At 35.3% G+C, this 14777-nt stretch overlaps 1 protein-coding gene and 1 pseudogene across 7 annotated transcripts in view; one reads left to right on the top strand and one right to left on the bottom strand.

The window, feature by feature from the left end:
- The window catches only part of SWT1 (SWT1 RNA endoribonuclease homolog), a 98512-nt gene that overhangs the window by 56840 nt on the left and 26895 nt on the right, over positions 1 to 14777 (bottom strand). For 6 of the 7 annotated variants that reach the window (XM_041755194.1, XM_041755185.1, XM_041755155.1 and 3 more), the window contains 4 exons: positions 14263 to 14356; positions 4949 to 5094; positions 3290 to 3453; positions 1306 to 1444 (listed from right to left, as the gene is read on the bottom strand). In XM_041755194.1, coding sequence (XP_041611128.1) covers positions 1306 to 1444; positions 3290 to 3453; positions 4949 to 5094; positions 14263 to 14356 — 543 coding nt within the window. The remainder of the gene's footprint in view (positions 1 to 1305; positions 1445 to 3289; positions 3454 to 4948; positions 5095 to 14262; positions 14357 to 14777) is intronic. The other variant, XM_041755177.1, reaches the window with a different exon arrangement.
- Positions 10469 to 11186, top strand: LOC121490975 (annotated as a pseudogene).

The following is a 14777-nucleotide window of genomic DNA, read 5'->3' on the forward strand; positions in this document are numbered from 1 at the left end:
AGATAATGCCTGGAAAATGTCTTTATTTTAAAAATTGGTAACTTTTTAAAATTGGTAATTTTTAAAAGTCATAAGGCACTGAAGCAGATGCTTTAAATCCCCTGAGGTAATTTTCAAAGATACAAAACATTTTCCAAAAGTTAACATTTCAAGGGAAAGAGAGCGAGCTGTGGTACACCTCCCACAGAATATGTTTCTGTTTTTGTTTTGTTTTAGCTTCCAGGATGCTTAATGTTAAAAATCTGTGTTCAGGTTTTACAATAATTGTTTGCACATGTTTCTTATTCTTCTTATTCTTCATTACCTGGTTCTTGTGACTTTAAACTTGGCTTAAACCATCTTGTGCTCAGGTTGTTACTTAATGGCCCTCTTATACTCACAGTTATTTTTCAAAAGTAGACAGGATACACTAATACATAAAATAATAAACAGAACAGATCATTGCATATTAAGAGTTCAAAAAAGTCAAGGACTAACTGAACATCATAATAATTGTTACATATACTTTGCTTTTTAAAGCTATAGTAAGAAAAATCTAGTTGTCTGACTTTAGACAAATCACCCTCTCAGGGCTGGTTAGTCTACTTATAAAACATGAGCTTTCATAACATTTGATCAGTGCTTTTCCCATCTTTTTCTTTTTAGCAGAAACTTTTTTTTTTCCAAAGCCTACATGGAACCTCCATATATAAATTGATAAAAGAAAACTGCACAGCTCAAGTCCCACCAACTTCCCAGGTTTCCCATCAATCTTTCCACTTCCATTCTGTGGCAGCTACAGAAGCACTTCAGGAAGGTTCTGTGCAACATGGCTTTATTAAAAACTACCAAGTAAGCACTGACTATAGTTTCTTCTGGTTTGAGAATTCACTATGCACCAAAGACAAACATTTCCTACTCCTTAACCAAATATTTTAGATAGATACTTTAATATACTCTTTCTAAAATTAGTACATGGAATGTGGTCAAACTTGTGTGTTAAACAGAGTAAGAAATGAAAAAAAGTCTAAATTTCACTTACATACCTGATAAACTGTAAAGTATGGTTTTAAAAGTTTCAAACACTATAAAAAATGATAAATTCACTATACCAAGGAATATCAACAGTGATACCATTAATAGTCATAAGCTCTGTGAACTGCATCCATTCATGCAGCTGCCACAAGTTCCTTTTAGAAATTAGAAGTATAAATGATTAAAAAATAATTGACCAATTTCTTATTAATTCATCTTCACATTTCATGGAATGTATCAGGTAGCCTGACTTTAACACACATTGCTAAAGACAAAATAAAAAATCCATACCTTTACAGAGATTTTCATATAGGCTCTCAATGGTTAAGAGCAAATTCTTCTCCATAACTAATCCAAATACAGCCAACCAGTGTTTTCTAAAGCACTGTAATAAATGAATTAAAGTCCATGGTGGTTTCAAATACAGCATCTAAAAAGTATTTAGAAAAAATTATCACCTAATTTATTATTCCTATTATTAAAGAGTACCTATTTAGGAGTTTTCCACATATATTTCTGAGCAAAATATATTAGTTGAATTCTTTTTTTTTTTTTTAAGATTTTATTTATTTATTCATGAGAGACACGGAGAGAGGCAGAGAGAGAAGCAGGCTCCCTGTGGGGAGCCTAATGCAGGACTCGATCCCAAGACCCCAGGATCATAACCTGAACCAAAGGCAGACGCTCAACCACTAAGCCACCCAGGTGTCCCTAGTTGAATTCTTTTAAAATTAAAAGATGTTTTATTAAGAGCCAATCATAATTTCAAAGTGCTAATTCCATTGCAATTTATATTTTTGTAATATTTATTAGTATTGATTCTTATAGTTTCAGAAACTATAGTACATATATTCTGCTAAACAAAATTATACTAAAATAGTAGCAGGACACCTCTCCTTAGGGGTCTAGCTACATACTTTTTTTTGTCATGCTTTAATGAACATAGCAATTCTATGTCTAGAATAATGCTGATTTCCCACGTACTCTGGATTTTTAATTTATAAAATAGATACTGTATCAAAAAAAAAAAAAAAACATCCATGAAAACAGAATCTTTTTTTTTGTACTATTGTCATGCTTATAACAAGACTTTAGACTCTGCAGATGTGGTATGTGGTATGGGACAAGACAGCCCTTTCCTGCTCTCCTCTGGAGAGAATGGTCTGAGGTGTGCTATGGGGCAGGCCAACTGATATGTACAGTAGTAGCAAGGCATCACTTTTGATCTTTTGTTGTTTCTATTAAACTTGAACTGAGAAAAAAAAAAATATGTGCAAAATGAAAGCACTGTTTTAATCAGAAATATAGTTTTGTTTTGTTTTTAGAAGCACAGTTTCAATCAAAAGAGATGGTCAATTTACTTCCCAACATAGTCAATTCTAGGAAGAAATCAATCTATTTCATATAGCTACAGGAAAATCTATATAGAAAAAAGATGTCAATTATCACTAACACTGGCTACACTCTTGCAAAGACCTGTTTATAAAGGAGATTATGTTCATTTAGTACTACAAGATGTCAGCACATCTTGTTTTGAATCATTCACATGCAATGGCTTTCCCAGGCTCTATTATAAAACATCCAAGTCAACCCTCTTAGAATCTTCTGATCATTGCTCATCATCTTGGTTCAATACTTGATAATATAATCAAGCAGCAAACACATCATATTGACAAGTATTAGAATCTCACTGAATATCTAGGATAGATACAACCTACAATTGAGAAGACAGGATGTTTCTACTGTCTATAGATGTGAATAGCAAACATTAACTAAAAAGACCACTATTGCCAAATGTAGTATTTTACTGATTATAGGAAAAATATGGATGTAGAAGATATAAAATATCTTGCTAATGATAATTTATATACTTTCTCATATTTATATGATATAAGCCAAAATACACACTTCTGTTTCTGAATACATACTCCTATGGAAACTCCCTATAGCAGATATTCTAATTTAAATAAACTACAAAGAGAAGTTTTCCTGAATTCAAATTAAGATCCATGGGGGCAATGTGTCTAACACACAGTAAATACCTAATAAATACTCATTCACTGAAAAAATATAAATGATAAAACATGATTTCTAATTTTTAGGAAATGTCCACCATTTAATTTTTAAGAAGTTATTTCAAAAACTATTAAAAAATGGGATATAGATGATCACAATGAAGTTTACACAATTTATACAATTCATATTTCCTAAGATAAGGTCATAAATCTTTAGCAATGAAAAAGTAATTTTCAACTAATAGAGTTGAAATAACCACCTCCATCCAAAGGTTTCCAAAAGCAATTTTCATTTCTGTTTCTAATATTGAAGATAAAGCTGTTCCAAGAGATTTTTCAAGATCAGATACAATGCTTTCAAGTAGAATGGGTAGTCCAGAATGTGCAGATTCTTCCTCATAGCTCTCTTCTAACCGTGTTGTTTCTTTAAAACAAATAGTTATAAAGCTTTATATTTAATAGTAAATATTTTACATATATAATTGGTATTTGGCTACAAATACTTCATGTATGTAATTAGTATTTAAATTACACAGAAACCAAACCAATACTTTACTTCTTAAACAGTATTTAGAAACATGTATCTATTGAATAATTGTTTTAGATGCAACATAGATATATCACATAAAAAATGCTTTCTTTTGACAAAAGCCAACAAAATATTTTTACTAAAACAGAAATTTAGGAAATGTGTAATATTTTAACCATAATTTTAGTTTTATTATTTTTTAAAAGAAAAAATTAAAAGAATGCTTTGCGTCTATTTATAATAGAAACTGAAAAATTATGGATCAAAGTGTGTTTTCTTCCAAAAATAATATATTCTTCCAATTGCAACTTATATCAGTAAACTGTTTTTGAAAGGACCAAAATCTCTGGTTTAACTACTTTTATGCCCTTCCCTTTTAAAGTGAGTTTTTATTATATCAATTGACACCATTTCATTAACATTACTATTTTGATACCTGAAGGCAACTGCAATGTCTTTATGGCAAAATGCAAAATATTAAGTGGCTTACATCTACAAATACTAAGAATTTAAAGTGATAGTAACAGAATAAACAAACTGAAAGCATGTTACCCTGAAAAACCATAAACATCTTCCTCTGTCTACTAAATATCATTTTGAATTTTATGACAAAAGAAATTTTATTACCAAAAAGGCCAAATAAGTAGCATGTATATATATGACTTTTTATACAATTACACATAAAAAGGACATACAATATTAAAGATTTCAGCATTTATTTTTCCAACACAGGAAAAAGGTGGAGTGTATTTTAAAATTATGTCAGGTTTAATATAACATTCTATCAAATATCAAGCTATAGAACAGATCATTCTGATAAAAAAAAAGATAAAACAATTGTACTGCCTTTAATTTTCTTAAGTACTAGTTTAAAATTAAAAATAAAACTATTACTAGAATCTTTCAAACTCTTATTACTGAGTTTTTATTGCATTAATAGAGGATTATGAATAGGAAGCTAATATTAAAAAGAAACTGAAAAGTCCTATTCGTTAACCATATATTTTAGATAGATACTTTGATTTCTCTCCACTTTGAATATTTCCTACATTTCCTGTAGCTACTATTAATTTAAAGGTATAAAATAGCATGTACATGGTGATTATAAACTAAAAATGTATGCAAGTATATGAACAAAAATTCACATTAATTTGTAAAAGCATATGTAGAAGGCAGTACCATTAACTGTGTTTTCTCTTGGATTACCATTATAATTTTCATTTCTTTCTTTTTAAAAAAATTTTCAATTATTTCTACCAGTTGAATACCAGCAAATATTTCAATGTTATTTTAAATGTACAAGATGAAAATTTACTATTAATTCCAATTGTTATCAATGTCAGTGCATAAAAGACGACATATTTCTAATTATTTGTAGTAAGAATACTACCTGCTTTCAATTGTTGTTTAGATACACAAGGCTGATGACATACATCTGTGTTCAGAGATAAGTTTAGTAACTCTGCACTCAATTCTTCTTTACTGAGTGACTTCACACCACTTATTAGGCCTTTGTTTCTTAAATTTCTATCATCCCTAAGGTTGGGGTTAGGAGGAAAAAAATATTTTATTTTTTATAAGATAAATCACATGGCAACTCAAAACATGGGATCTAATCAGAGGTGGGTGATTCTCAGCACATATATTCACAAGGGTAACAATTGTTTTAAACAGGAGATAAAGGAATTAACACACAGTAGAGTCACAGCATATGAGCTTTTGAAAATAATAATTATATATTGAGTGTTCTCCTGGTACCAGGCACTATTCTAAGTATTCTATACTTAGAATAGTGTGTGTGTGTGTGTGTATAAAACAAACCATTTAGTTCTCACAGCAAATCTCGTATGTGTGGTATTTTTATTCCCCTTTCACAAATAAAAAGTTGGGGTATAAAGAAGTAATTTGCCCAAAATTATACCTGGTAAGTGGGAGCTCAATTTGAACATAGGAATATGATCATCTGAAGAGAAATAAACAGCCATAGTAGGAAAAGTAATGTCCACATTGTAGGCACCTACAAATTTACTCACAGTGAGCCTGAGACAAAAATGGTGAGAATTTGCTATTTGCTGAAAGAAGAAAGTATGATGAGAGCACGGTGCACAAGACCAGCATATGTGGCTTTAGAAGAAGCCAAGGTCATTAATAAATGGAAAGACATCTAAGGGCTTTAGTGGGAAAGTGACATGATCAGATCCGTGTTTATTAAATTGCTGTTCTGGAATCCAACAGGCTTCCAGCTTTTGTTAATGGCAGAGTAGCCTGATCAGACTAAACTCCCCAGAGATGAGGACTAGAAAATAAAAAGCTATCTGAAGGCACTAGGGAATAATGAACAGAAGGCAGGAGCTGGAGGGGAGTCTATCCTCAACACAAAGGTACTGTGCTCGTAATATGGTCCATCTTTTTTTTTTTTTTAAGATTTTATTTATTTATTCATGAGAGTCTGAGAGAGAGAGAGAGAGAGACAGAGAGAGACAGAGAGAGAGAGAGAGGAGAGACACAGGCAGAAAGAGAAGCAGGCTCGGTGCAGGGAGCCCAAATGTGGGACTTGCTCCCGGGACTCCAGGATCACACCCTGGGGCCAAAGGCAGGCGCTAAACCTCTGAGCCACCTAGGGATCCTCAAGGGTCCATCTTTTTGCCTGAGGGCATTCTCTACTTCATCAATAGCTTACAGCAGAAATCATAGTCACAATAACTTTGAAGTCAGAAGAGTTAGGGCTGGACGGAGCAGACAAAAAGTTAAAGGAGGAACTGAAGAAGGGAGGAAACCACACAGTAGAAGAACTCCCAAATCTGCATATAAATTCTGCCCAGAAAAAACCAACATGCTGCCAAGAGACAAAGCAATCAACAGAAGTAGACTTGGATATGATGCAGATGTTGAAGCTAATAGGAAATTTTAAATAATTTTGACTAATCTGTTAAAGGGTCTAATGGAAAAGGTGACTAGCATGCAACATCACATGGGCAATTTCAGCACAGATGAAAATCATGAAGATTAAACCTAAGTACGAGCAATTTTTAAAAAAAGCCACAGTAACAGAAATGAAGAATGTCTTCAACTGGTCCCTCAGCCAACTTGACAAAAGAAAGGAAAGAAATTACAAACTTGGAGACAGGGCAAATGAAATTACCCAAAATGAAATAAAAAGAGAATGAAAGTTTTGTTGTTTTTTTTTAAATCCAGTAGCTGTGGAACAGTATCAAACAGTCCAACATATGTACCTGTATTAGTTATCTATTGCTGAGATAACAAGTTATCCCAAAACTAAGCAACTTAAAACAACACTTATTATCTCACATGGTTCCTAAAGGCCAGAAATCTCAGAGCAGCTTGACTGGTTGGTTCTAGTGCAGGCTCTCCAACAAAGTTGGAACATGCTATTTGTTGCCAAGGGTTGCAGCCATCTCAAGGTTTAATTAGCCCTCATTCATGTGGCTGTTGGAAGGCCCTCCTCCATCAATGGCTCTTGACTGGAGGCTTCAGCTTCTCACCATGTGAGTCTATTCCTTAGGGCTGTTCATGACATGGCAGCTTGCTTCCACAAAACAAGTGATTTGAGAGAGGAGAAAGCAAAAGAGTGCCCAAGAAGGAAGTCTCAGTCTTTAGTATCTTAAGTTTTATAACCTAATCTGATAGTGATAGTATATCATTTCTGATGCATGCTGTCATACAGACAACCAACCCTGGTACAATGCAGGAGGGGACTACACAAGAGCATTAATACTAAGAGACAGGGATCATTGGGGTCATCTTGGAAACTGGCTACTACAGTATAATTCTGTAATATCAGAAGAAAAGAGGGAATGGGCAGAACTATTTGAATAAACAGTGGCTCAGAATTATCTAAAACTGAAGACAGGGCAGCCTGGGTGGCTCAGCGGTTTAGCGCCATCTTCAGCCCAGGGCGTGATCCTGGAGACCCAGGATCAAGTCCCACGTCGGACTCCCTGCGTGGAGCCTGCTTCTCCCTCTGCCTGTGTCTCTGCCTTCTCTGTTTCTCATGAATAAATAAATAAAATCTTTAAAAAAATAAAAAAATAAAAAATAAAACTGAAAACAGATCGGAAACCGAGATCCAAGAAGCTCAGACAACACCAAGCAGGATAAATTCTTCTTCTCTACCCCTCTCCCAAGGTGTGCCCCCACCCCCCAAAACACCTAGGCATATCCGCTAAAAACTGCTAAAGTAAACTCCTAAAAAAGCAAAAGACAAAGAAAAATCCTTGAAAGCATAAAGTAGGAAAACACTCATTACATATAGAGGAACAAAGATAACATTTACATCAGACTTCTTATAAAAACCATACAAACTAGAAGAAAATGGAATGACTTCTTTAAAATACTAAAAGGAGAGATGCCTGAGTGGCTCAGCGGGTGAGCATCTGCCGGGGTCCAGGATCGAGTCCCACATCAGGCTCCTTGCGGGGAGCCTACTTCTCCCTCTGCCTCTCTGTGTCTCTCATGAAGAAACAAACAAACAAAAAAGGCTAAAAGGAAAAAAAAGTTAACCCGGAACTGTATATCCAGCAAAAACATCTTTCAAAAATAAATTAAGAAATAAAGACATTATCAGACAAACAAAACCAAAAATTTCACTTCCAATAGACTTGCACCTGTCAAAGAAATTTGTTTAGGCAGAAGGAATATGACACCAGACAGAAACTGATTCGAGTTTCATTAAAAATAAAGAAGAGTACAAAAAACTGGAACATGGGATTAAAATATTCACCTTTCCCATATTTTTAATTGCTTTAAGTGGTAAATGATGGAAACAAAATACGACAAAATATGTGCTTATCATTTTGTTAAGGTAAAATATATGACAATGATAGCACAAAGGATGGGAGAAAGAAACTGTTATAAGATCCTTACACTGTACAGGAAGTGATACATTATTTTAAGGTCGACTTTGATCAAGTAAGATATATAGCATAAATGCTAGGGCAACCATTAAAATGTTTTTTCAAAAACGTATAAATATTCAATAATGGAGATAAAATGGCACCATAAAAATCCACACTTATGAAGGAAAAAAGAACAGATGAAACAAAATAATTAGCAAAAAAAGGTAGATTTGATCCAAGCAACTAAATGTATGTGATATAAACTCATCAGTTAAAAGACAGAAGTTACTGGGTGCCTCAGTTGGTTAAGCACCCATCTCTTGATTTCGGCTCAGGCCATGATCTCAGGGTGGTGAGACTGAGCCCTGTGTCGGGCTCAGCACTGAGTGTGGAACCTGATTGAGATTCTCTCTCTCTCTCTCTCTCTCTCTCTCTCTACCCCTCTCCTGTTGCCCTTTCCCTCTTGTGCTCTCGTTAAAAAAAAAAAGACAAGTTGTCAGACTGGACAAAAAATAAAGTACCAATTACATGCTACCCACAAAATACTTACCTTAGTATACAGGTTAAAAGTACATGGATGGGAAAAGATGTACCATATAAATACTAACAAAACAAAATTGGAATGGTAGTATTAATACTTAAAAAAAACAGACTTTCAGAAACAGAGACATTATATAATGAGAACGTCAATTCTCCAAGAAGACAATCCTAAATCATCCTAAATATGTGTGCATCCTACTACAGAGTTGCATGATACATGAAGTAAAACAAACAGAACTGAAAAGAGAATTAAACAAACCCATAATTATAGCTAAAGATTTAAATACTCCTCTCTCAATAATCTCAGAATAAGCAATCAGTAAGGTAATAGAAAACCTAAACAATACTATCAACCAACTTGAGCTAACTGAAATTTACAGAATACTCCACCCACAGGAGAATAAAAATTCTTTTAAGTGCACACAAAACATTCACCACAGTAGACCATACTCTTGGCAATAAAACAAACTAATAAATTTAAAAGAAATCATATAAATTAAACCAAAGTGTAACTAAAGTACAAATCGATAACAAGAAGAAAACTGGGAAATGTGCAAATATTTGGAATTAAACAACAAACATCTAAATGTCAAAGGGAAGTTATATTGAATTGAATGAAAATAAAAACAGAACCTCAAAAGGGAAGTTATATTGAATTGAATGAAAATAAAAACAGAACACCAAAATTTGGGGATCCCTGGGGGCCTCAGTAGTTTGGTGCCTGCCTTCAGCCCAGGGCATGATCCTGGAGTCCTGGGCCAAAGGCAGGCGCTAAACCACTGAGCCATGTCGGGCCCCCTGCATGGAGCCTGCTTCTCCCTCTGCCTGTGTCTCTGCCTCTCTCTGTGTGTGTCTCTCATTAATAAATAAATAAAATCTTTAAAAAAAAAAAAAAAAGAACACCAAAATTTGTGAGATGCAACTGAAGCAGTGCTACGGGTAAATTTATAGCAGTCTCAAACAAACGATCTTAGCTTTTACCTCAAGAAACTAGAAAAAGGGCCCAAAAGGGCATAGGAGTATTTTCTGGGGTCCATGGAAGTGGTCTATACACCAAGAGGGATGTGGGCTACACCAGCATATCTGCTGTCAACATCAGATAGTTAAGATTTGTGCTTTTCAATATTGTACATTGTCCCTCCAAACACAAAAAATCTTATAAAAATAATCACGTAGGGGAGACATGGAGTGTATGGATATAAACAGAAAAATAGGGATCCCTGGGTGGCGCAGCGGTTTGGCGCCTGCCTTTGGCCCAGGGCGCGATCCTGGAGACCCGGGATCGAATCCCACATCGGGCTCGCAGTGCATGGAGCCTGCTTCTCCCTCCTGCCTGTGTCTCTGCCTCTCTCTCTCTCTCTCTGTGACTATCATAAATAAAAATTAAAAAAAAAAAAAATAAAAAAAAAAAACAGAAAAATGGGAGAATTTTGGTAATTATAGCTGAATACTTAAGATTTTATTAACTCTTCCTCACTTTGAATATTGTTGAAATTCTCCATAATGAAACTTTAATTAAAAATGAAAAATTGGGCGGGCGCGGCAACGTCCCCCGGAAGTGGAGCCCCGGACTTCCACTCGTGCGTGAGGCGAGCGGAGCCAGGGTCCAGAGCTGAGGCCGAACTCGGGATCTGACAAGATGGCCGGGCTGCCCCGCAGGATTATCAAGGAAACCCAGCGTTTGCTGGCAGAACCAGTTCCTGGCATTAAAGCAGAACCAGATGAGAGCAACGCCCGTTATTTTCATGTGGTCATTGCTGGCCCCCAGGATTCCCCCTTTGAGGGAGGGACTTTTAAACTGGAACTATTCCTTCCAGAAGAATACCCGATGGCAGCCCCTAAAGTACGTTTCATGACCAAAATTTATCATCCTAATGTAGACAAGTTGGGAAGAATATGTTTAGATATTTGAAAAGATAAAAGATATTTTGAAAGATAAGTGGTCCCCAGCACTGCAGATCCGCACAGTTCTGCTATCGATCCAGGCTTTGTTAAGTGCTCCCAATCCAGATGATCCGTTAGCAAATGATGTAGTGGAGCAGTGGAAGACCAACGAAGCCCAAGCCACAGCTAGAGCATGGACTAGGCTATATGCCATGAATAATATTTAAAATCGATCTGATCATCAAGTGTGCATCACTTCTCCTGTTCTGCCAAGACTTCTTCCTTTTTTGTTTGCATTTAATGGACACAGTCTTAGAAACATTACAGAATTAAAAGCCCAGACATCTTCAGTCCTTTGGTGATTAAATGCACATTAGCAAAAAAAAAAAAAAAGAAAGAAAGAAAAATTATCGGGATCCCTGGGTGTCGCAGCGGTTTGGCGCATGCCTTTGGCCCAGGGCGCGATCCTGGAGACCCGGGATCGAATCCCACATCAGGCTCCCGGTGCATGGAGCCTGCTTCTCCCTCCGCCTGTGTCTCTGCCTCTCTCTCTCTGTGACTATCATAAATAAATAAAAAATTTAAAAAAAATTTTAAAAAAAAATGAAAAATTATCATTATTATATTTCGAAGAATAAATGGAGGAGAGCAAGTGGAGGTAGAGAGCATAAATTAGTCTTAGAGTAAAAAGGAAGTGGAAAAACAGCATGGTGGACAAAGGATGATAGCAGGAGAAGTGAAGAAAAGATCTCACAGGACCCATTAAATTGACCAGATACAGATTATAAGGGAGGAGCAGTTATCAAAAATGACTCCTAGGTTTCTGGCTCTAGCAAATGGGTGCAAAGTGGCACTTTTTATTCAGATGGAGAAAAGTTTGGAAAGAAAAATCAAGAGTTCATTTTTAGAGACCGGTATGTCTCAGATTCTATGACGCATCTAAGTAGAGAAAGCAAACAAGTAGATGAATATACTAGTCTAGAATTCAGAAGAGAGATAGAGATATGAATTCGAGGTTGCTGGCCCACATTGAGGATAGCAAATTTAAAGTAATGCACTTAGAATTAGGCATGATACATAGGACTGGAAAAGGGTTCTCCTAGCACTATCATTATCAATATTATCATCTTCATTAGCATTTATTGAAGTAAAGTAAACGTATCCTCACAATAAGTAGGTGGGACTTACCCATTAGGCACGATTCTGGCCTTTTAAAAGGAAAAAATAAAAAACAGGCTCCCCTTGAACATGATGATGCTAGAATTAATATCTGACTACAAATTTTCATTTCACTAAAAATGTTATATGTATTAATCCCTAAACAGTGACTGCAGAAATAATGGAGAATTGATAAAGTCCCACCAATTTAATTTTCATTCTAAGTTGAGCTAAAAAGCAGTAATTACATAACAATTCTCTCAAATTTAGCTTATCTCAAATTCAAAATTATTAACAGATTAATTATTCTATTTCAGCCTTCCACAAAGTCCAAGATGATATATTATTGTAAATTTTAAATAACTGAGACAGAAATCTTTACTCCTTTAATCCCGAATACCATCTTTGAAGACAGTTAAAATGAGAATTTCGTTTTCATTTTTTAAAGTTTCATTTTAATTCCACACTAGTTAACATATAGCATTATTATAGTAGTTTTCAGGTATATAATATGATGATTCAACACTTTATTTATTTATTTATTTATTTATTTATTTATTTATTTTTTAACACTTCATATATTTAAAATGATAACTCAGCCCCCTTATAAGAAAAACCTTAGGGCTATTCATTTCATTTTTCTTTCCTTTCTTTCTCTCCTTTCTTTCTTTCTCTTTTTTTCTTTCCTCCCTCCCTAGATGTTATTTACTTATTTGAGAGAGAGAGAGCAGGAGCAGAGGGAGAGACAGGGAGAAGCAGACTCTCTGCTGAGGAGGGAACCCCACTCTGGGCTCAATCCTGGGACTCTAGGATCATAACCTGAGCAAAGGCTGGCAGACACTTAACTAACTAAGCCACCCAGGCACCCTGGGCTTTTCACTTCTATAATTACTGCACTTCATCCAGAATTTAGGCATGATTGTGAAACTGTAAAACAAAAATAAAAACAAAAACAAAAACCTCCACTTTTCAATGAATACAACTCAGACTCAACCAACAGTTTAAAATTGCTCTTCTTGGGATCCCTGGGTGGCGCAGCGGTTTGGCGCCTGCCTTTGGCCCAGGGCGGGATCCTGGAGATCCGGGATTGAATCCCACGTCAGGCTCCCGGTGCATGGAGCCTGCTTCTCCCTCTGCCTGTGTCTCTGCCTCTCTCTCTCACTGTGTTCCTATCATAAATAAATAAAAATTAAAAAAAAAAAAGAAGTAAAATATCAAAATAAACCAAATGCATAAAAAAAAATAAATAAAATTGCTCTTCTCATACATGATGGGTACAATATTGCTTAACATTAGGTGAGTTTTCTGCCTGTGTCTCTGCCTCTCTCTCTCTCTCTCTCTGTGTGTGTCTCTATGAATAAATAAATAAAATATTTTTAAAAAATAAAGTCTTTAAAAAAAATTAGGTGAATTTTACTTCAGAACTATGTTATGAAAATACTAGTTGGGAATGGAGGGGAAGGAGGAGAAAGGTGTGTTGGGTGCTACCTTAAGTCCTTCCCGTATATATTATCTGAGAACGCACAATAACTCTAAGTACTTGCAATAACTCTTACCCTCCCTATATTTTACACGTGAGGAAACAAAGTTAAGCAATTTCCACAGGTCATGAGGCTGGTTAGCAGAAAATCCTGGATTGCAGCCCTCACTCAGTGACCCAGCACCAGAGCTGTACCTCCAACACAAACTGCCTCTTCCCCACAAACTAATTTAATTAGTTAATTAATCAACCCTCTTGCCTCCTGACCAAAAATTTGTCAAGACTTTCATTTCTGAATGATTTTATTGGCAGATTAAATTGACTGTCCCCAGCTTTTACCAAAGGTTTTTGAATGTCACATAAATAAAATTGACATAAGACTTCATAAGTTTCAAATCTCATTCTTCTATAGCTTACGGGTTATAAGAATGTTATACAGAACTGGATATGCCTACTGGCAGATTTTGAAAATCATGTATGCGTTTGATCCTTAGTCTGGTAGGTACACTGTAACTTTTTTTTTTTTAAGATTTTATTTATTTATTCATGAGAGACACACAGAGAGAGGTAGAGACATAGAGACATTGGCAAAGGGAGAAGTAGGCATCCCACGGGGAGCCCAATGTGGGATTTGATCCCAGGACTCTGGGATCACGACCTCAGCCAAAGGCAGATACTCAACCACTAAGCCACCCAGGCGCCCCACAATATGATTTAAAAATTCTTTGGTATAGTTGCTATTAAAAAAAAAAAAAAAAAAAAGAGTAAAAGGACTATGAGACTCACGTGCACAGAATAACAACAGAACAAGGGAATAATTCCTGGTACTGAAGACAGCATTTTAATACTCGATCATCATTGTTCTCGTCACTCAGTCCATCTGCAAATTTAGCACAAACAATGATCAATAAAACCATACTAAAAATATGGACAGTCTAGGCTGTATCTACAAGTCAGATGTATTTACAAGCCAGAAACATCCAAAAGAAAGGACACTTCTTAAATATAAGACACAGCAAAAAATGCCTTAAAAATTCTGGATCTAGAATTCAGGTAGCATTTTAACAAAGTAGCTAGTTTACTACTAAAATGGAAGAGGATATGACTACTAATAAACACAAAAGAAAGAAAGTGATCAGTAAATGCTGTATTAGAAACCTAAAGCTATGAAGTCTCATTTCAGTCACTTAGAGACTATATAAGTTATAGGATTATACAATGCTTAAAATTATCTCTACTTAAAAGAGGTCTGTAAAATAAAGAGCTATGGTTCTACCAGCAACAGAACCATGTTTTCATGT

Source organism: Vulpes lagopus, chromosome 1, assembly GCF_018345385.1.
Source record: "Vulpes lagopus strain Blue_001 chromosome 1, ASM1834538v1, whole genome shotgun sequence".
Lineage (NCBI taxonomy): Eukaryota > Metazoa > Chordata > Mammalia > Carnivora > Canidae > Vulpes > Vulpes lagopus.